Genomic DNA, 22,722 nt, shown 5'->3' with positions numbered 1-22,722 from the left:
CATTCACTCCCAAAATGAATAAACAGCTGTTTTATTATTTTCTCTGAGGTAAAGTATTAGTATTAGCCAGCGATCCAAGATGGCGGGATATTCTGCCGATCGTGCAGGGTCACCGATAGCGTATTGACAGCGAGACCTGTTGCGGCTCAATATTAATCCATATATAAGGCGCACTGGATTATGAGGCACATGGTCAGCTTTTGAAAAAAATTGAAGACTTTTAGGTGCGCCTTATAGTGCGGAAAACACGGTAATAAAGTATAGAAATACAACCAATTAAGTTCCGCAAAATACAAATTGCAAAGCAATGTTGGGTGACTTCATCACGCTGGTATGCGTTCTCTGCTGCGTTCAAGTGTGCCATGAAAAATCGCCAACTCACAATAGGACCTGTTTAGGCACCAAAACAAAGTATCGTTTGATTTCATGTCATCCAAACTTGGCAGTACCGACCCAAATTGGTCCATACCAAAAAAAAGTATTGATTTCTGTACCCAACAGTTATAATTAATGATCAGTGAGTAAAATGATGTTTTATTGATCATCAATCACACACTATTTCACATTAAAGTGCTTTTTCATTTGTGTTTGTTGTACGAAAAAAATTTGTTGTGTTCTTAATAATAATTTGACATATAGGCTGGCGTATGTATTGATGTTACAGTAAAGCAAATACATAGCATGTTTTAATAGGTAGGTCTGAAGGTTTTCTACTTCCATATTATAGAATTGACAGAGGCTTCATAGGGAGCTTGGCACAATTCCTTACTAATGCAGGATATGATTGATCTGTGTCATTAACGTAACGGCTCTGCGTACTGTGAATTTGAATATATCTGTTGTTTTTTTGTTCCCGAACTTTAATGTGAACGTGACCGGGCTGACGTAAACTGAAGAGGCTCACCTTCTTTTATGACAATGTCTCCTACAGTCCCAGGAGGCATTGCACCGGAGTCGCTCACCTTCACCCCACTGGATGACATGATCTTCCTGAAGTGGGAGGAGCCACTTGAGCCCAATGGTCTTATTACCCAGTATGAGGTGAGTATTGTAAAACAAGTGTCACTCTTTAGGTGCAAACATTTCGTTATTATTAAGCTATTGGCGTGATAAAATCTGCGGAGAACACTGTTGGATCGATTCCTTTTTTCCTTGCTCTGTTGTTTTTGTTTGTGGACGTATTCATGACACTCCAACCTCTTCCATAGCCAGTATCTCTATCATGCATATGTCTTCATTTAGAGACTCACAATGCCTGCAACCGGTGATGGAAACTCAGCCATTGTTGCACATTTTGCATCTACAAGAATTCAACCTCTGACATAATGCAAATGAGAGACCAAAACATCAGTTTCCTAACACAAACTAAATGCAGTGGAGGTGCCAAAGTCAAATACCCTCAAAGACGCACAATTTGGAATTCAGTCTACATCTTTCAGGAAAAAATAAGCAGCACGACAAATGGGTGCCAGTGATTGCAAAGTGAAAAGTGTGATTTACACGGTAAGGATTTTTCGGCCAATCACGGTCAGCAACCGAGTTTGTAAGAAAAAAAAAAAAAGGATAACCGATCACTAATTCAATCCAAAGATGGAGCAATATATCTATTTTTAAAAACTTTTATGTTTAGTTTACAGTTTTGACTGCCGTCATTCTTGGGTGGATAGGTACTGGCCCAGCCCACAAATAGCAAAAACCAATGTAGAAGTGACATCAATTAATTCCTCACCGAACACATGACCGAAATGAGAAAATCTAGGTCATACTGCTCTCCAAGCACCAGCCCCTCCCAACCTGAGAAAATGAGCTGTTTGCACTCTTTGACATCATAAGGTGAGGACCCACCCCAGCACCGCCTCTGGACTAAATGCACGCCCAGTTTCTCCATGGGATAGTGACAAAAGTAGCCTTTATCAGTAAACATTCTGTCCAAATAAAGTCAAAGCAATCAATTATCCTTCACATTTGCAATGCCAAAGTGCAATGGCAATTGGCTGTTTTAAAATCCCCCGGTTCTGGCTGAGACTTATGTAAACTACAAGTAAAACTTTAGCACTACTGAATTTAACTGACCTAAAAGTATAGTGGTTCGTGTGCTTGCTCTGTAAGCAGCAAGTCCCTGGTTCAAAACCAGCCCAGGTTTATTTTTCTTCTCCTCCACGATTTCTTCCGCAAAGGAGACGTTTTGTTCCAAATGTTTTTTGAAGAATTGATGGGTTGCATTCGGAGGAGGCCTCAAACGCAGATCTCCAACAGCAGACTGCAATTGGCTCGCCAGGGGCGCAGCAATCACACGAGGTTTTATTGAACCGGGCGTTTTATTTCCACGTTAGAAAACTAACCAGCAACACACCTAATATTTTGTAATAAACTTATATCAACATGGTGCCAAAGGTAAGATTTAATTATATGCCTATAGTTGACTGTTGGAAGGGCTTAAAATATGGTTGTGTAATCCCTTTAAGACAATACAGCTGATTACCGATTTTACAAAAATTGCTAAATATGGTCACGATCTAGCCAATCAGATGGGTGTAAAGTCTAGTCAAAAGCATTATGCACACCTTTGTCGTGGCTGCTCAGTTCAACATTACCAACAATAAAAGACGAAAAGAGTGTAGACAAGATTGTAAACTGCTTCTATGTGACGAGACTTTCCTTTTTACACTCATTTGTTGTCTAGAAGATCCTGTGAATATTCTGGCAACCCTTCCAAGATGTACTTTGCCTCTTGCCTATAGTCAGCTGAGATAAACTCCAGCTCACCCGTGACTGTAATGGGGACACGTGGTATAGATGGATGGATGGATGTACCAGTGATAAAATACATATCTTCTCTTTCTCCTCTGCGATTCATCATGCTTGTATAAAAAGCCAGATACTTTAATGCCTTCTCACTGACACTGCGCACTATATCACAAAATTGGTCTTGCAGCATAAACTGCAGACAGCCTCATTAATAGATAACCTACGTGCATATGTTATGCTGTAGACCATCTTGTTAGGCATGATTTGGATGTTGTATTTACTTGTACAGGCCTGCCAACACTTTCTTGCCTTCGACTTGCAATGTCCCCTCAAAGACATTATTAAATAGGATTTGTGCTTTAACATATACTGTAAGTGAAGGCGGCTGTTGTTTGCGGGTCCCCCTCAGCTGACTGTAAATGTTATATACAGGGCTATAGAAATTCTCATTTTACTCGGACTAAACATTACCCGCTCTGCCTGAGTCCATTGACTGTGTTACAAGCCTTCTTCAAGTTCTCATTGCCCGCTGCCGAATTTTCTTCCTGCACCATAAAAAGCTCTTCTCGGCATAATCGCTAAATCTGTGGCTTGAGTGTTATCTTGGGCTCACCGCACACTTGAGCGATGCAACCGAAAGCAACTCAAGTGGATCGTTACTGGGGGAAAAAAAAACTGTTGGCAATATTTGGCCACATTTGCAACAAGAAAACTGCGATTGGGTTTTGAGGCTCCATGTAAATTAAACTGTACTGTATCGTGTAGTTTTGGCCGAATGTTGGCTGACTGGAAAGTAGCATTTAATTAATAAGCACAAACACTTTCAAAATGCTTCTGATAAACGCTGACTCAAGAAAACACTATTTGTGTAGGGCTGAGTTACATGGGATGATGGATGAATTTGGTTCGGACTGTTTTCAACTCTAAGAAACCTAGTGGATATACAGTGCAAAAATTGAGACTTTTTTTTTTGTGCAAAAAATAAAAATAAAAAATTGTTGAATGTGTTCACTACAGTTAAAGTACGTTAGGTCTGCGTATGTGCGTGTTCATTCCAAAGACGTCTTCCAGCTCTTAATGTACTCTAAATGCTCATCCTTGTCAGATTGCTGCCATGTGATCTCATTTAGCAGGATATAATTGGTAATTCACGAGTGCTGTGCAAGTGTGGCAAATAAGCCCTCCTAGAAAAACTTTGCAAAAGACAGCAATTTAGAGTTTTAAACGGATTTAATGACATAAAGACTGAATCTCTCACAGTCCATTTAAACTGTGATGACTTTTGTCTGTGGCTCGCAGAAATAAAGTGTTTTGACTTTTTATTTGAACCAATATCAATGCCAATCGGCAGTTAGAGCAAGAAAATTGACTTTAACTCTAACACTTTAACTCATTTACTCCCAATAACGTGTAAATACGTTTTTTTTTTAATGCTCTGTGTCCCAAAGACGTATTTATACGTTGTTGTTTTTTTTTGTTTATGCTAGAGCATACAGAAGGCTTTGCTGCAGCCTCTCAACTGCAAAGAACGGTTGCAGAAATGGTAGTTATTACACAAACGGCCAGTAGGTGGCAACAGAGCAAAGGAGATCAACAAGGGCCATGTAGAAAAAAAGCTCAATGACTTACAATTTTAAATAGATTTGTGAAAACTGATGAAACTTAGCTCTCTTCTAATGCTAATTGCTGCAAAACGGAAACAGATAGAAACATACTTTTTTTTCCTGATTTAAGAAGAGACTTTAATCTTTCTTTTGATAGGTTCCGTGTTTTTAAAGCAATAGAACACAATATTCTGTGGGCCTTGCAAAATCAATCAAAATCCAGTAAAACAGCCGGGACGAACGGGATTGCGAAATGTGAAAATGGCTGGGAGTGAATGAGTTAAAAGCTATTGACACTCCCATAACTTGTCAAATGTTTTCACTTGTCGTTGGCCTGCAGATCAGTTACCAGAGCATCGAGTCGTCTGATCCCGGCATCAACGTCCCAGGACCAAGAAGAACTGTGTCCAAGCTAAAGAACGAGACCTATCACATGTTCTCCAATCTTCACCCGGGAACAACCTACTTGATCTCTGTGCGAGCCCGTACAGGGAAAGGCTTTGGCCAGACAGCCCTCACTGAAATCACCACAAACATCTCGGGTATTGTATTGCTCAAAGTTCCATCTGTACTGATATGTCAGTGTGGACCATCTGGCCGCAAACACCATATGCATATTTTTTTTTTTTTAGGCTGGAATTACAAGCATCACTTTTGAAAAGTGTCTAGTTCCAAAATAGCTATTATTTATAGCTATAAAGACTATATTTATAAAGACTTATGAACCACAATAATAATAATAATAAATAATAATAATAATAATAAAAACAGTTCAAATTGCCAACTGAGAACTCTATTTATAGACAATTAACAAAATTGTTTAGTCATACAGTATGTTGTGGAAAAATATACACACACATATATAGTAACACCACAATTGTAACTTTTCTTTTTTTATTTTCTTTTTTTTATTTTTATTATTTTTTTATTTTTTTTATTTTTAGTAACCATGTCTTTCTGTACTTTGTGCCGTCATTGTTTGTCATTGAAGAACATAGGCTCACCTCCAGACTCTATGATAAAAATATAATTACAAAATTAAATACAAAAAAAAATAAATATAAATGGAAGTAAAAAATAAAACTAAAAAAAAACACAAAAATATATAGTGTAAATAATAGGGGTGTTAAAAAAAATCGATTCGGCGATATATCGCGATACTACATCGCGCGATTCTCGAATCGATTCAATAATCGGCAGAATCGATTTTTTTTTATTTTTTTTTTTTTAGGATTCACACCTTGTGCATGGAAGAATGTTATATGAACGGAACATTAAGCCTTAATATTTTATTTTAATGCTGTTCAAACATGAAACAGATTACAACCTCTATAAGACTGAAATTTCAGATAAATAAATAATACATTTTCATATAAATCTTACACTCTACAAGCTTACTGATTAGTATTTTCTAAATTTGAATGGAAAAAAATCGCAACAATCGACTTATAAATTCGTATCGGGATTAATCGGTATCGAATCGAATCGTGACCTGTGAATCGTGATACGAATCGAATCGTCAGGTACTAGGCAATTCACACCCCTAGTAAATAATAAATAAAGTGAAAATAAATAAAAACGAGGATTCAAAAAATAACAATAAATATAAAAGTAAATGTGGGAATAAATATATACATAGATTTAAATATTACTAAATTAAAAAGGCTCTGCTCTCATATTTATTTAATGCTGCAGACGATATGTGTGAATTCTCCCGTGCAGTGGAATGGACAGTCCGACATAGACTGACATGTCGCTCAACCAACAGGCGAATAGTTCAACCAAAGACATACTTAGGACCGCCCCCTCATTTGAATAACATTTCATGATGGTTTTCATGCTGACAGCATCTGCAGCATAAAATAAATAAATATGAGTCCTGTTATTAATGAATTGACATTAAATTCAATTTATATATTTATTTCTGTGCTTATTATTATATTATTTTTTTAATCTCGTTTTTATTTTTGGATTTACTTTTATTTTTGTTTATGTATATATTTGTGTTGTTTTTATTTCCATTTATATTTATTTTTTTGTATTTAATTTTTGAATTGTATATCTTATTATGTTTTTATTTTCACTTTATTTATTTTTAATTTTGGTATTTTTGGTCCTTCATAAGACTCCGCCCACTGTGTGCTATAATTCCAATTTTCTTTTGACCATTTTTTTCCCATAGTATCTCCCAGCAAAGTGTGAGGCTGTCATCTTGTTGTCCTTATGACATGAATTAACATCTGGAGAAACATCACCAAGAGTACTCTGCTGAATGTTATTTATACTTAAGAAGTATGTTGCATATGTTCTTGGGAGCGGACGGTCACATCTGAGAGTCTCCCAGCTTATTAACTCATTAGCTCCCAAAAACGTATAAATACGTCATATTTTTAATTTTTTTTTAAGTGTCCCAAAGACGTATTTATATGTTTTTTGTTGTTGTTTTTTTATGCCAGAGTATAGAGAAGGCTTTGATGCAGTCCATCTACTGAGTGGCAGCAGAGTATAAGAGATCAACCAGGCCATGTTAAAACAAGCTGATTTCCCCACAGTTCTAAGCAGAATTGTGAATCGTGATGAAACTTAGCTATGTTCTATTGCTAATTGCTGCACAGCAGAAACAGAGAGGAATATACTTTGTTTTTCCTGATAAAAGAAGAGACTCTAATCTCTCTTTTGGTAGATTCCATATTTTTATAGAAATAGAACATAATATTTCGCGGGCCTTGCAAAATCAGTCAAAATCGAGGAAAACACTTAAGTGAAAATGGTTGGGAGTGAATGAGTTAATGCTGATGGAAATCCAGCCTTGCTCTTTGTCTCTCCTTTTTAATGGCGCATTTGTGCTTGTGTAGGGATTGCATTGCACCTCTTTGGTACGCAGGGAGCAGGCACTCCAACACTGCCTAAATCTCTCTTCTGAGAGGTCGTTTGGTTTAATTATAGATTTAAGGCACAATGCCTGCCTACTGGCTGTTTGTCATAGAGAACTGTGGCATAAAGCCAGTCTGTAGAAAGTGCCCAAAAGTCTTTGTAGATCTTCTTCTCTCTCTGCTGGTCCGTAGTGAATAACGTTTGCTTAAACTGAGTACTGTATCTCTCAAATTGGTCACTGGACACTTCAGTTACTATCTTCAAACTGCTGGGCACACTTAGTATCAACACATGTATACATTCAGACATGCGTATTGTTCAAGGTCAGTCTACCTGGCAAGACCTCTTGAAAAAGAACTAAATACATGGCCGGCCCTTTTTAATACCCGAACCTAATTTATTTCAGCACTGGTTGCCTTGGTGTTAGCCAGCCATTTTTAATGTAGTAATCATTTATTCTACATGAATAGTTTTCTCTCTCTTCCCTTGCTAATTGAGTGGTGATATTAAAGTGAAATGTGCTGCCACAACTCCAGGGAGGAGCATGACTTAAGCCAAATCCTTTTAAATGAAAAACCCAATCAATTTAGCCTCAAGACCATGACTTTTAATTGGACCCATAGCCAGGAAAACTTGACGATATGGACATTTATTATACAAGGTCTGCTAGCTTTTTTTAGGCACACTGGTGTGCCAGTTCTACAACAGACTGACTACGGAAACTCTATAACTTGGAATCTCTGACCTTGACTTGGAACATTTTCAATTTTCAAATACTGGCCGATCTCAGATGTCTTTGTATTTAGAAAATAAAAATTCCGTCCCATTGCAGAGCCAAATTGTGCTTCGTGAAAGCTTTAACTCTGCAAGCTGCACATTTTTATTTTTGTTTTTGATGTTGAGATGGTCATTTTAACCAGCCATGACGATGTACCACTCAACTATGTCACGTTAAAGAAGCACTAAGGAACTTTTCAACCTAAATATTTTATATATTTTTTCATAACTTACAATTAGTTGAATGGTACTTTTGCCATGGCCTGAGGGGGTCTGTATCATTTTTATTGGCACGAAGCAACTCTGAGGAGGATGCTAGGAACACTGCTACACAAAAAACTACAAATATGCTGACTGCTCTATGTCATATGTCACTTCCCCCTTTCCATATTCTTTACAAAGTTGGAGGTGAATTTGAATGTTGACGCACGATTACCTCTTTCATGGCAGAAGCTGCAAAACAACTAAAACGTTTTGTCTGATGAGACAAAAAAGAAAAAGGGAAGCTAACCGGACAAAAGGCAGTCAAGGATCAACATTGGCCCGGCTTTCACTCGCTGGCTCAAAAACGGCGCTGCGCGCTTGTGCCCATATGGCGCCCCCATAATCAACGTAAACTGAAAGTTCCTTAGTGTTGCTTTAAATTACATTTCTAACTAATATTTTAGTCATTCATGTGCTTACTGAGCTAAAGTCTCACAGTAATTCACTTGAGTGGTATTCAAAATGAGAGGTTTTCTTTTCTTGTCATAGCTCAGGGTAGTGCACTGTATAAACGTCTTTGGTACGATGAGTTTTGTTGTTTTAGAAAGTCTACAATATATACAGTAGCTGGAGTTACCAATAGCTGTAATAACTAGAACAGATTTGGATTTTATCTGTTTGTCAGTTAGCAAGCTATTTGTTTTGCTTATTATAGTTGCGTGCAGCATAACAGCTAAAAGCCGCTTCACCATGTTCGCCTTGAAATCTCAGCTCCTCTAACTGACCTAAGTCTGCAGTTCTACTGGGTTTATATTGAATTAACATTTCCTTAATAACGTGTTCAGGATGAAAACCTTCCAGTGATTTATAAACCAGTAGCAGATTTTTCAAATGTGTTCTACAACTAACTGGGAGCCAGTGTAAACGTGTTTAGGACTGTCGTAATATGTTCTGATCTCTTTATTTTAGTTAGAACCCAAGCTGCAGCGTTTTGATAATCTTTTGAGAGAGTCCAGTCAGAAGACTATTAAAACAATCAAGCCTATTGGAAGGGGCTATGAGCACCCCAAGAAATTGAAATTTGGTTTCATCCCATTTATTAATGGTTTTTGCATAGTACTTTAGATAAGTCTTAACTAAACGATGTGTTTTCAGCGCCTACATTTGATTACGGAGACATACCGTCCCCTTTGAGTGAGACTGAGAACACAATAACTGTCGTCCTCCGCCCTGCCCAAGGTAGAGGCGCACCTGTCAGGTGAGAAAATCATCTCACATTCTAGGATGCGCTCTTCTTCTGTAGCAATAATAGCATGCTAACTGTTCCGTTCGCATCGATTTGTGTCCAGCACATACCAGGTGGTGGTAGAGGAGGAGACTGTGAAAAAAGTGAAGAGGGAGCTTGGTCTTCAAGAGTGTTTCCCTCTGCCGATGTCCCACGGCGAGGCCTTGGCCCGGGGCACCCCGCATTACTATACCGCTGAGCTGCCACCCAGCAGCCTGCCAGAGGCCAGTCCCTTCACTGTGGGGGACAATCATACTTACAACGGCTACTGGAACACCCCTTTGGACCCACGCAAAAGCTACCTTGTCTACTTCCAGGCTATGAGCAACTTCAGAGGGGTAAGTGTCACTCGACTGCCGCCAGTTGTCGGCTTCGGTAAACACAGTGAATTGCCGCCAACAGCGAGCGGCGTTAATGATGATCTGTTTGTGCTAATGCCGCGTTATAACAGCTGGCATTGTCTGGGCTCACAACCCTTGAACAGAGTGGTGATGCTGTGAAAGGGTTGGTAGATGGCAACATTTTGGGCTGGCGGTCTAACTACTTGATTATGATATATGATTATTTCCCGCCACTTTGAGTCTCTCCTAAACAATACATGCCAGAAAATGGGTTTTACTTGCATGCATTACTCTTGGCTAGCAAAGTTGTAATTACTGTGAGTCAACAGATAGTCCTCATCGTCTGGCTTTTATTTGACAGGCCTGCCTTGCTCCTATTTCGTTTATTGGATGCAATCATTTTATATTTGTCCTTAATTTATCTTCTCTTTGCAAGCAGAAACACGGTTTTAGAAATGTGCAGTTGAGAAGCACAATGTTGAGTTTCCATGCCCGTCCACGCCCCCTCACCCCGAGTGTCTCCTGATACCCAGAGGGCATTACCTTTCCAAATTCGATTACACCAAGAGCCGCTACCAGGACGAAGCAATTACTTAGCGATAATTGGGCCTAGGTGCAGATGATCAGAGGGAGAGCGGCATTGCTTTAATATTTGCCGTGCGGGGTTTCCATTATTTTCCTCTTTAGAATGTTGTGATTGAATGACGTCTAGGTACAAAGTGGACCTTTCGACATCTGCAATAATTTTCTTCCAATTCATTGGGCCTAAATGTGTGAGCACCTATGCTTTGTCTGTATTTACCCTTTGCCTTCTTCAAAGTTTTCAGGACTTGGGCAGGACATCTGTGTACAAACGTGATCACAACTTTGCAAAATATAGTCACAAAAATCCAAAAATGTTGAGTTTCAGATGATGTGAACGATATAATTGAGCTGGAGCACAGACTGAAGGATACAATTCCAAGAAAACTACTTGTTCGGTGGAGGTGACAAAGCAATGTACATTATCAGTAAATAAATAAGAAGTAGTGAAAAAAAGAGGTAAATAAATACATAAATTTGTAGACTAAACATCAAACTCATACACACCACAAAACACCAAGAACAAGTCTCATGGTGCGCCAAAAGCCAAAGAATACAGATGTGTTTTAAGACGTGTTTTAAAAGAGGACAACGAGGGGGACTTCCTAATATTTAGTGGAAGGTCGTTCCAAAAGGAGGGACCGGCAACAGCAAAGGCTCAATCTCCTCTAAGCATCCGCTTAGCCCTCGGTACCTCCAATTGAGTCTGGTCTGCTGACCTGAGGCACCGGGCAGGTGTGTAGGGGGTGCAAGAGGTCGGCGAGATAAGGTGGGGCAAGACCATTGTGAGATTTGAAAACAAATCGAAGAATCTTAAAGTGGATTCTAAATTTCACGGGCAGCCAGTGAAGAGAGGCCATGATAGGGGTTATGTGTTCCCTCTTACGGGCACCAGTAAGGAGACATTTTGGACAAGCTGGAGACGCTGCAGGGAGGACAAAATCAAGTGCATTACAGTAATCCAGCCCAGATGTAACAAAGGCATGGATTACCGTTTCTAAGTTACGATTAAAACGTACTCGCCTGACACAGATAAGACACAAGTGTGAAATTCGAGGCAGCTCCATTCGTTGACTAGTGTGATCTCATCTCTATATGGTCTGTAGCTTTTGTGCTGCCTTTTTCCTTTGTAGCGCCACGTATTATCAAGTTCCATGAACAGAGATGGGTGGCTCATCTATTACCACAAGCCAATGGAGAAACATAGTGGGGGGGAATGCAGTGTGAGCATTTCATTTAACTGGTGTACTAAGCGTGGGCTTAAACAGGGTTTACTGGCGGATGGGATTAGGCTTTGTTTAGTCTGGCAGTGGCCCAGACTGCATGACCCACAATGAGTCCAGCACTCTTCCCCATCATACTCCTTCTATTTTGTAAATCTTTACGATCATCCATAAGATTCTAAGATTGAAACATTAGAGCACAAATGAGAAATCTGATTGCTTCTCTTCCACTTCACAGTCGCTGTTTGGCTCAACAAGGCTCAATTTGCTAGTAGCACTTTCCATTGCACACTCCACTACCAAGTACTATTTCTTGTACGTAAACAACCGCTGGTCCCTCACTGGGACACAAATCATTATAATAATATTTGAGCTAGAAATGACCAAAATAAACCCGCATGCTAATGCTAGCTGAGCCTGTGGCTGTGCCTTAGCCCTGGATGGCGCACTACTCCAGGAAACAGTCTTCTTGAATGAAATGTGTCTATACAATAAGTACAGGAGAAACCGTCGAGCCGCTAGTGTGCAGTGAAAACTGCTTTTTTAATAATAATAATAATAATAATAATAATAATAATAATAATAATAATAATCCTGAAGTGATAGTTGAATTGCTTTTGGTCAATATCATGAAAACATTGCCACATCAATGCATGCCCATCAGCCCACCTTTGATTTTCTTTAGCAAAATCTTCCATGCATTCCATATTGAAATCAATATGTGTTTGTGCTAAGAAAATTGATAGCTCACCTGCCTCCAGGAAGAAAAAAAAAATAGAATCATAATAACATTCTTTAATTGAGTTTGAATCCATTAAACCACAGTGCTGCTATCTAGTGGGATAAAAACAAGAGGATGAATAATTAGATGGAAAATTTATTTCTGGGGTGTGTGTGTGTGCATAGTCTCAGTCATCATGGAGGTAATTTTGTACAAAATGGCTCCTGTTCTTTCGAAAGTACAGTACAACTTGGGTAAGAAACTTTTTCTGTGTGATGAAAGACGATGTTTCGTCTTACAAGATTGAAATGATGAAGAAATCAACTGGAATATCTGCATCAGACCAGGATCGAAATTCTACAGAGTATTGCAAATAAAGCTTTCCTCCCTGAGCCATATTGACTATCGCATTCATCAAGGTTTGCCGGGTTTGTGTCAGTCGTGACAGTTTTAAGACATGCAAAATTACACCCGCTACTCTGCAACAGTGGCAGCAGTGTGAGTCGTTTGAACAGTATGGGGCCTCATAATATTTAGCGTTTAGCTCTTCTAATTATCGAGAGAGTGACTGTCAAGCCTGTGTAATTGCTTTGATTGATCTGTCGAAAGAGGCACTTCAAAGTGGAAAGATTCAAGACTGGAGCTTTGCTGGCAAAGGCAGCGTCTCGGGCTTCAAACACACACAAACACGCACCGATGTGTGTTTTGGATTCTTGTGTTGTGTGTTGCGTGTTGGCATTCAGGGAGTGCGTTTGAAGGTGCCAGGACCCACCTGCCCCTGCGGCAAGACTGGCACCGCGCACAATTAAATGAATGTGCGAAGTGTGCGCTTCCATGCCAAGCTTACCAATTAACTTGCTGCTACGATGGGCAAGCAAATAAAGCACATGCCTATAGTAGAAAGTCAACTTTGAGCTGGTAAATACCGTATTTTTCGGATTATAAGTCGCAGTTCTTTTCATAGTTTGGCCGGGGGTGCGATTTATACTCTGGTGCGACTTATGTGTGAAATTAACACATTATTATATCATTGCACATGTTATTTTCACACTAAAACGCAAGAGGGCGCTCTAGGCCTGTGTTGATAAGTTCAACATTGCCGGTAGAAGAGCGCATCGTCTACCTCCCGAGTTGAGGGAGTTGTTTAAAAGGGACACAGAGGATGAAGATTTCATTGGATTTAGTGATTTGGAGTGAAACTGATAGTTTGGTAAACTTGTTAGCATGTTCTTTATGCTAGAGTTATATGAATAACTTGTAGCGATGGGAACATAATTCACCCACGGAACGTTGGGATGAAGGGAGAGTTCCGGGTGGGAAGGTTTTGTTATGTAGAAAAGGGGAGTTAGCCTGTTAGCTTCTAGCTGAATGGGGAGTTGCTGTTAAGACCTCAGAAGCTGATGTCAATAAAACGCCGGCCTTTGGCTCCGTGCTTCAACACTCCGCCTCCAACTCCCGTCACTGCTCGCTACAAACTCTTAATATGGAGGCAGGTGTTTTTGCAAAGGCCAACAGTATTGTTGCAAATAAACTGAATAACTTGAAAGAAAAAAAAATGCCGGTTAATGGAAATAACAATACACGGTGGCTGCCTGTATTTTAAGGGGCTCTTGAAATGCATTTTAAAATAATCAATTTAGTCGGTTTTAGGGAGGCCTTTTTTTTTTTTTTCTAATTTGCAAATGTGCTCATTTGCATAGGTGTCCCACAATACCCAGATTGGCATGTGTAAATTTTAATTTGATAATGCATCTCTTCCAAGAGGTGGCGGGGTCGAATTGGATTAGCGTCTTGAATTTCATTAGGGTTGTTTGACAAAGGTCCCTTTTTAGAACACCAAGATGGCATCAGCTTGAATTTAAATAGAATTAATTCCTTTTCATATTGGTGCATCGGTTTGGAACTCTCCCCTAATCATCTTCCCTTTTTAACTCTAATCTTTTTTCTCCTACGGCAAAACTCTCTTATCTGTGTCTTTAATACACTGACGCAGCTCTCAGATGTGCAGAGATTTCAGAGCTTTATGTTGTTAATAGAACTCTCAAATCGAAGGTAATTTGTCCTTTTTAGTCAGAAGTCACTTTCAGCTGCATTTAATTTGCAAAGCAAATAATACTGTAAGAGAATGGTCGTCAAGCCCACTCAAAATTGGGAACTTTCGATATTATAGCTAATATGTCTTTGTATTCATTTGATGCAAAATGACCCTCATCACTCGTATGTGCTTTTTTATTTTATTTTGCAGGAATCAAGAATAAACTGCATCCGCATAGCTCGCAAAGGTAATTTGAATTGAATGTTGTGACCTTGAGTTTACTTGTTACTTTTTGTACCGTATTCTTTGTTCGAACGAACATCCTGTAAAATGGCTCACCAAGCCTATATTGCACTGTTATTTTCTCAAGTACAAAATTGGGACAAATGTGCTCTGCTTGTTTTGGCGGTGCTTTTCAGCGAAAAGGGCAACAGGCAGGGAGGGATTAGAGGTCAGGCTTTCATCGTGTTTGTTTGCAAGTGGCCGCTGGGACGAGGATATCAAAGGCAGCCTCTTTGTTCTCATCAGCGGTCCACGAGATGGGCTACATCTGAGGGGCTCTGACCTCGGCAGGCTCCAAAGGTCCTCCACATCAAAACTTCCTCACGGAGCCACCTTGGCCTCAGTATGAGAAAGCCCCACCGCCGCCTGGACTGTATCTTAGATTTTTTGGATTGGAGAGGACGTGAAAAGGGCAAGGAAATTGACACTGAATTCTCCTGACAGTAGAACTCTCCCCATCCCCTGCTCGTGTTGTACTTACACTGTCGAATACAAGGTATGATGTCACGTGAGGTCAGGAGTTCAAACCCAAACGCAGACAAGACACGAGAGTGGGAGTCTTTCTATACAAACAACAGAGAGCAGGGCTGGATTCAGATGAGCTCGAAGAAAAAACTTGATTGACTGAGAAGAACAGAAGAACCTCAACTTGTTATTTTTGCTAGGGCAATGCACAATTCCATATGACAGAATAAAGGCCCATATAGCAAAATAAGTATGACAAGCCACACTGAGTGGCTAATGCATCATCACCATCATAAGGGACGTAGTAGCAACTGCATAGCAACTGACAACTTGATCATCACAAGGGACATAGCAACTGTATAGCAATTGCTAACATCATCATCATCCCAAGGGAACAAATACAGGACCATAACAACACACTGACCCTATGACCCAACCCAAAACACAGTCACAACAGGTAGTTTGTAAAAATCACTCCACCATAGCAGTAAACAGATCTTATTCCTGAAATTGACCAGGAATCTTTTTTTTTTTTGCTTTGATTTTCTTTGATTTGTCAGCAGTATTTCAAAAATGAAAGCGATGCCTTTCTACTTGACAGGCAGATGGCAAGGCCACTTCATCACTTGATCAGCCACTGATGAATTCAGCCAATGTTAAATAGAAGACAACATACAATGGAACTAAAAAAAAAAAAAAAAAAAAAAAAGATAAATGTAAATGGCAGAACGAAATCAAAAGAAAAGCTTGTAGAAATGACTGTCAATTTTGCACAGACGTACCAAGGTTGATCAAAATTGTAGAGGGCTGTATTGGTCTTTGTCTGTCCTTATTGGCAGTCCACTTCATGGTTGTCTGGGGAGAATTGTAGCAATGCATTCACCAAAAACAAAAAAGAAGCCTACTTTTGAAGGGACACTTAAAATTTGCAGCCTCCAAATTATGCCGCCATCCAAATATCGTTCCACGCTTTCACGGAAAATCTGATTTGTAGTTTTTGCCTAACCTACCAAGAAAAAGTGGTCAAAACAATACCTGTCATTATTGAAAAAGTACATTTGTGTAAATTGAAAGCAAGCAATCAGGGGTTATTTCCAAGTGTGACAGGTCAAAGATTTCTAATGTGACCACTGTGATCCTTCTCCCATTAACATGGACTTTCAGCATCATCTTCTCCGAAGCTGTTTTTATCAAGCAGCACGTCACGAGCCAAGTGGAGGCAAATGATTCCGGCTTTGATACGAAAACTGGAGATTACATTTCAACTTCCAGGTGACAGTTTAATTAAGGATCTGATGGCAGGCTCAGTGTGACAATAGACTTTCATTTCACCCGCTAAGCGCCAATTTCCAACATGGGGCAACTGGCAAACGCGCAGACGCACGTGGAAATCCATTTCATGCTCATTTTCAGCCTGATGGATATTCCGGGTTAGATGTGGGAGAAATATGTAGAAACGGTTTAGATCATCTAAATTTCTTGATGCTTCGGCAATATGAAGTAAGCAAGTATTAGGGGCCGATAAATTTGAACCTCCAAAGTTGAACACAATTCCATAATGCTGGTTGACGTCCAATTTGTGCTGTTTTGCGATATGTGAAATAATTTATCTCAAACTGTTACCATTAAACTTGACTGGTGTCGTTTTTTTGCTGATGCTCCGCATGCATTTTGCCCATGTCAACATTAGCTTTGACACAAGTGTAAAATTAAATAAACCTTATAACCTTTTCATATTGTGACTAGACACACACAGAGTGGCTAATACATCATCACCATCATAAGGGACATAGTAACTGCAAAGCATCTGCAAATTTTATCACTTGGGACATAGAAACTGCATAGCACCGAACAACATCAACATCATAACACAATGGTCATGACCCAACCAAAAGTCACACCATAACTGCATAGCAACTGAAACATTACCATCACAAGGAACATAGTAACTGTATAGCAACTACAAATGTCATCACAAGGCAAATAGAAAACTGCATAGCAACTGACAACATCATAACAGAGTGACCCCATGACCCAACCCAAAAACAGTCACACTAATACAAGACTGCAACAACTGCATAGCAAGTGAAAACATTACCATCATGAGTGACATAGTAACTGCATAGCACCAAACAACATCATCATCATAACACAATGGTCATGACCCAACCAAAAAGTCACACTAATGCAAGACCATAACTGCATAGCAACTGACATTACCATCATAAGGAACATAGTAACTGTAGCAACAACAAATGTCATCACAAGGCACATATAAAACTGCATAGCAACTGACAACATCATAACAGAGTGACCCCATTACCCAACATAAAAGCAGTCATGCAAGACTGTAACAACTACATAGCAACTGAAAACATTACCATTACGAGGGACATAGTAACTGCATAGCTACTACAAAATGCGATTGAGTAGACAAAGTAAGAGTGGCTAATGCATCATCATATCAACTACAAATATTATCACAAGGTACATAACAACTGCATAGCAACATGACATCAACATCATAACATAATAACCCAATGGCCCAGCCTAAAACACAGTCATAATGATTTTATTGTCAAGAAATTGATCATTGTAGAAGGCATTTCCCCTTACGCAAATGTTTCGATGTCTTATTTCAGGAGTTTAAAGGCATTAAGGTCCCGCTGCATATAAAACAAAAAAACAAAGTTCACCTGTCAGATGAGAAGCTTTAATAATGTCACCTTCAATACTTTAATTCCATTTTAGACCAACAGCTGCAACCATAAAAGGCCACCGGCTACAGCATGGCTCTGTTTTTATTTCCCTGCCCCAAAACACTTGCGTTCCCAGCAGGCTGCGAGATTTTGCTGTATCCTGAGGCCTGCTCTGACTTTCTGCCGCTCTCCAGACGTTCCACTGGCCTCGGAAAGTCTGGTTTGAGGCTTGGCCAGGCCTTGAGCGCTGACTGACACACACAGGAAAAGGAGAGGAGTCGGCCCCGTGAACTGGTCAAAGGAAATATCCACCGTGAGGAACATGTAGCGAGACTTGCAAGCTGGAGGACCTTTTCAGTGTGAGCGAGGAACCTTGGAAGTTTCCGTCTGGAACTGCTGTTTGGAAGATTTATGTCTCTGAAATATAATAAATAATTCAGTGTTTACAGGGAAAGCATCTCCCGAGTGTTGTAGCAACAATATGTACAGTGCGCTGACAGATTCACAATTTGAAATGCAATGATTACTAATCATTAAAATTCATCTTGAATTGTTACCATGTTATTCATCATATTCGTCTTTGTAAAGCACCAGTAGAATCTGTTTATATGTCAAACATATGATGTGTACCTACGTTTGTCGGGTTGGCTAACACCAACTGTCACTTCCTTATTTGCGTGACGCTTTCATTATTGCCAGCAATTTGAAAAGGCCTTTTGAAATATCACTGCTATTGAAATGCAGCGATAGCATTAAGAAAGCCATTAGAATTCAGCGGATGTCGTCAGTAGTCAGGATAAGTTGAATGGGCGCATTGTGGTTTGAAATGTATCTACCTGCTGCGGGAGGGGTGGGTGGGGGGGGGGAGCTTTTCAAAAATGTGAATTTTCTCCACTTTAAATGGCGCGTGTGCGTGTGAATCATTTCTTGGAACACCTTCTGCCACCTCGAAGCGGCACTGCTTTTGAAAGTTCATCTATTTTGCTTCCCCCAGCCGCCTGCAAAGACCACCGCAAGGCTTTGGAGGTGTCCCAGAACTCGGAGGAGATGGGGCTGATTCTGGGCGTGTGCGTCGGCGGCCTGGTGGTGCTCATTCTCCTGCTGGGCGCTGTCATCATTATCATTAAGAAAGGGTAAAGAGTGTTGATTTGTACAAAGCATGCCTCATTATGTGCACCTCCATTGTTTTTCTTCTTCTTTTTTTTTTTTTTTTTTTGCAAAGGGATCCGTAAGCAATTTTTCTGGAAGGTTACTCTTGTTTTGGCGAGGATTGTTTTCATGGCTTTCGCTCCCCTTATAACGTATCAAACGGACCAACAATTCTCATCCGCATAGCCCATCTCAGTATGTGAAGTATTTAATTAACGGCTGATGCAATTCAATTAGCTACTTAATTACACACACCGAGCGCAGGAGCGAAGCATAAATGAGATGGTAATTGGGAGGGAAAAGGTGTGCTTTTAGAGACGATTAGCCAGTGAACCCTTCGGTCGCCAGGATATTTATCCAGCTGTTTCTTCTGCAAGCCGTTAATAACTTCCTACAGTACAACCACCAAAGTCAAACAAAATTTTAAAAAGTAACTCAATTTGACAGTTCCAGAGGGAAATTGTTGCTTTCATAAAAACTTCCCTCACTCTGGAGGCAATGTATGTAACATTTTAGAATGAAGAATGGAATCAAATCATTTACTCTCTTACACTTAGTAACTGAAAGCATGAAAACAAGCAGATGGAGGATTGTTGGTGAGACTCTTCGTGTTCACAGCTGACGTTTTTGGTGAACATTAAATAGTTTTGGGGTGAAGGAAAAGAAAAAGGAAAAAGAAAAAAAAATGACGCTGAATGATACACCTCCAAAAAAATTATAATTATTTGAATTTAATTAATCATATTATAAACATATTATAGAAATAATACTAATATATACATAAATAATATATAAATTATAATAATCTATTATAATAGTATAAATAAAATTATTCATTTGACATTATGTTTAATGTTTATAACAATGTGCCTAGAGCAGGGGCGTCCAAACTTTTTCATTTGAGGGCCACATACAGAAAATCAGAAGGAGGCAAGGGCCACATAATGCTATGAAGAGATATTGTGTTTAGTCCTAAAAATTGTACAAATAATTTATTTGTGCTTTTGCATATTTAAAAAAAATGCTACAGTATATAAACCATTTTATTTGTAATATGGCAGTAGGGTTATTATAGTTTGGGAATTTTTCATTCTAGTTAGTTTTTATTCGTTTTCAGGGTGGTTCTGTTAGTTTTTATTAGTTTAGTTCTTTAAAAATATGCTTAGTTTCAGTTTTAGTATTAGTTTTTGTTTTTAATGTGTATTACTTGTGCGCAATATTTAAAAAACAGCATGGGAGCAACGTCATCTGAAGGTGCTTTTCTATTGGCTGCTGCTAGATGATGTCACTTCTGTGTGACACACTTTCAAACGTCATTATTCCGGTTTATATCAAAAATAAATCTACTAAAAATCACATTTAAAATCATCCTTAAATGGTCATGCTTTCAATGAATTACCAAAGACTAAAACGAAGGACATGTTTGCTATAATTATAGTTAGTTTTAGTTAGTTTTGTAAACATAAAATGTAGTTTCAGTTAGTTTTAGTTTTTTAAAAACCATTTTTGTTTTTATTTCATTTCAGTAACAATATTGTTTTTTTTATTTTAGTTTTAGTTTTTTCATTAATTTTAATTAACTAAAACTAATGGCCGCAAATGGCCCCCGAGCCATAGTTTGGACACCACTGGCCTAGAGTTTGAACTATAAATCTACCATAAATTATTATCTCTAAAAAGGAGAATTTATCATTTTAAAAATAAGAATAAAGAGTGATATTGAATCAACTTTTCCCTGGGTAACAGTAAAGAGTCTTATGCTGAGGCAAGTTGTTCGACAATTCTGGTCTGACAGGAGCAAAGGCTTGCTCCCCTCTGAGCTTCACCCTTTTTTAAGCACAGTCAGGAGCAGCTGACCAGCTCACCTGAAAGAGCAAGTAAGGGCAAAGAAGCTCGGAGGTATTTTAAAAATGAATCCTAAAGTGCACTAGCAGCCAGTGCAGTGGGGCTAAAATGGGGGAAACGTTCTCAAATTTACGTGTCAGATAAAAGACATGCAACAGTGTTTTTGACCATTTGCAGGTGACAAATGGCTGATGAGCTAACCTCCACATAGAGTCCATTACAGTAGTCCTGCCGGGTGGTGACAAGGGCTTGGTCAACTGTTCCAAAGTGTTGCCTTGAGATAAATACATTGACTTTTGGCCAGCTGCCTCAAGTTATAAAAAAAAAAAAGCTTGACTTAACAATTCCAATTTATCTGGCTGGCATTTCACCAGGCATCTAGATTTAAGATGGCCAGTGTGCCCAAGGAAAGCAGATCCAATGTCACCAAAAACCATCCCCTTGTTGTCACTGCGGCTTATAAAAGAGAGAGAATATGCAGTGCATTTTTTAGAGGCACAGAAATGTAGCATGTTTCCCAATTAAGAAGCCAAGTGGAAACAAATAGACAGGGGAAAAAAAGGGTACCTAGAACAGAGCCCAGTGGGACCCCACATGTAATCATTCAGATGTTTATGTATTCTAACACATTTTTCCAGAAAATTTCCTTTGAAATTGTGCCACTTTGGAGGTTCCACTGTTGTACTGTTTTAGCACACAAAACGAGAAGTTATAAATGGCTCCAGAAAATTGTGTTAAATGGCTGACACGGTTTCCTGACTGCGATTGAATAATGCCCATTTCGAAAATCCTGCACTGTTCTACAAATGAGCTCAGGCTCCTGTGCCGAGCGCCCGTGAAGTTTCCCCCTTTCGATAATTGATTGCTGAATTTGCTGTGACAGGAAGGCCACGCGGTGTTTGGTGCTTGAAGCGGTAACCACGGGAGACGCGTTCTAATGAAGGACACACTTACGTATTTTGTGTCGGCACCTGCCCGATAGAATTGCGCGCGTCACATGGTCACCTGCGCAGCTGATTTCCTGCTTGTGGTTTTCACTGTAATCAATGCATTCTGCTTTCAGCTGACATTGTGTTCATGAAACATCTCTTCTTGATTTTTTTTGTTTTGTCCTCCTCCTCCACTTCCTCCTGCACTCTTGCCAGAAGGAACTACTACTCTTATTATCCGTAAGTGATTATGGCTCTTTTCTTTTCCATTGTTTTGTGATCCATCAAACACATGCTTGTGCTCTGGCTGTCTATCACACAGCAGGAAGGCATGGAAAATGATTGACAAGCTGATTTTTCTCTATGACCACGATGCTTGTGTGGCTTTTGTTTTACACTGCCCCCTTCTCCTCTTCTGTGTTCGTTAATAGGAAAGCTGTGAACATGAATAAGACCCCCATTACTTATCGCCAGGAGAAGAGCCACATGGGCTCCATGGAGCGCAGTTTTACCGACCAGAGCACCTTGCAAGAAGATGAAAGGATGGCGCTCTCCTTCATGGACGCACACACCTGTGGAAACCGAAGTAAGACACAAATTACTTTCAAAAATGGACTATCAGCAGGTGATGGTGTCGGGCTGGTGTCTACAAATTCAGTCTGAAGAAGCCATTTGTGATTCTTGTCATTTCTCTTTGAATTGATTGCCCTTTTTATGGTGTCAATCTGATGACAAGGAGAAGACAGATGTGTTTACGACACGGTTGTAAGATTTTTTTGGTCAGCTTCTCACATTAGTCGACAAAATCGTCTGCAAGCTCTGGTCGTCGGGACGGAACCTCATAAGTCACAATTTGGCAAATTTCATATTTTTACAAAAATCTATTTTTTTTTTGTCAGTTCACATGTGTGGGTGTTATTTTTACGAATTACTGACCAATCCCAAGTGTTAGAAATGGC

At 39.4% G+C, this 22,722-nt stretch overlaps 1 protein-coding gene across 4 annotated transcripts in view; it reads left to right on the top strand.

Moving 5' to 3' along the window:
* ptprub (protein tyrosine phosphatase receptor type Ub) overlaps positions 1–22,722 on the top strand; it is a 225,356-nt gene that overhangs the window by 152,899 nt on the left and 49,735 nt on the right. For 2 of the 4 annotated variants that reach the window (XM_077526325.1, XM_077526326.1), the window contains exons 9-16: positions 932–1,041; positions 4,693–4,894; positions 9,363–9,465; positions 9,557–9,830; positions 14,605–14,641; positions 18,835–18,973; positions 21,980–22,003; positions 22,195–22,349. In XM_077526325.1, coding sequence (XP_077382451.1) covers positions 932–1,041; positions 4,693–4,894; positions 9,363–9,465; positions 9,557–9,830; positions 14,605–14,641; positions 18,835–18,973; positions 21,980–22,003; positions 22,195–22,349 — 1,044 coding nt within the window. The remainder of the gene's footprint in view (positions 1–931; positions 1,042–4,692; positions 4,895–9,362; positions 9,466–9,556; positions 9,831–14,604; positions 14,642–18,834; positions 18,974–21,979; positions 22,004–22,194; positions 22,350–22,722) is intronic. The other 2 variants (XM_077526328.1, XM_077526327.1) reach the window with 1 other exon arrangement.

This window comes from Festucalex cinctus, chromosome 7, assembly GCF_051991245.1.
Source record: "Festucalex cinctus isolate MCC-2025b chromosome 7, RoL_Fcin_1.0, whole genome shotgun sequence".
Classification (NCBI taxonomy): domain Eukaryota; kingdom Metazoa; phylum Chordata; class Actinopteri; order Syngnathiformes; family Syngnathidae; genus Festucalex; species Festucalex cinctus.
This window is presented reverse-complemented; position numbering and strand designations above follow the sequence as displayed.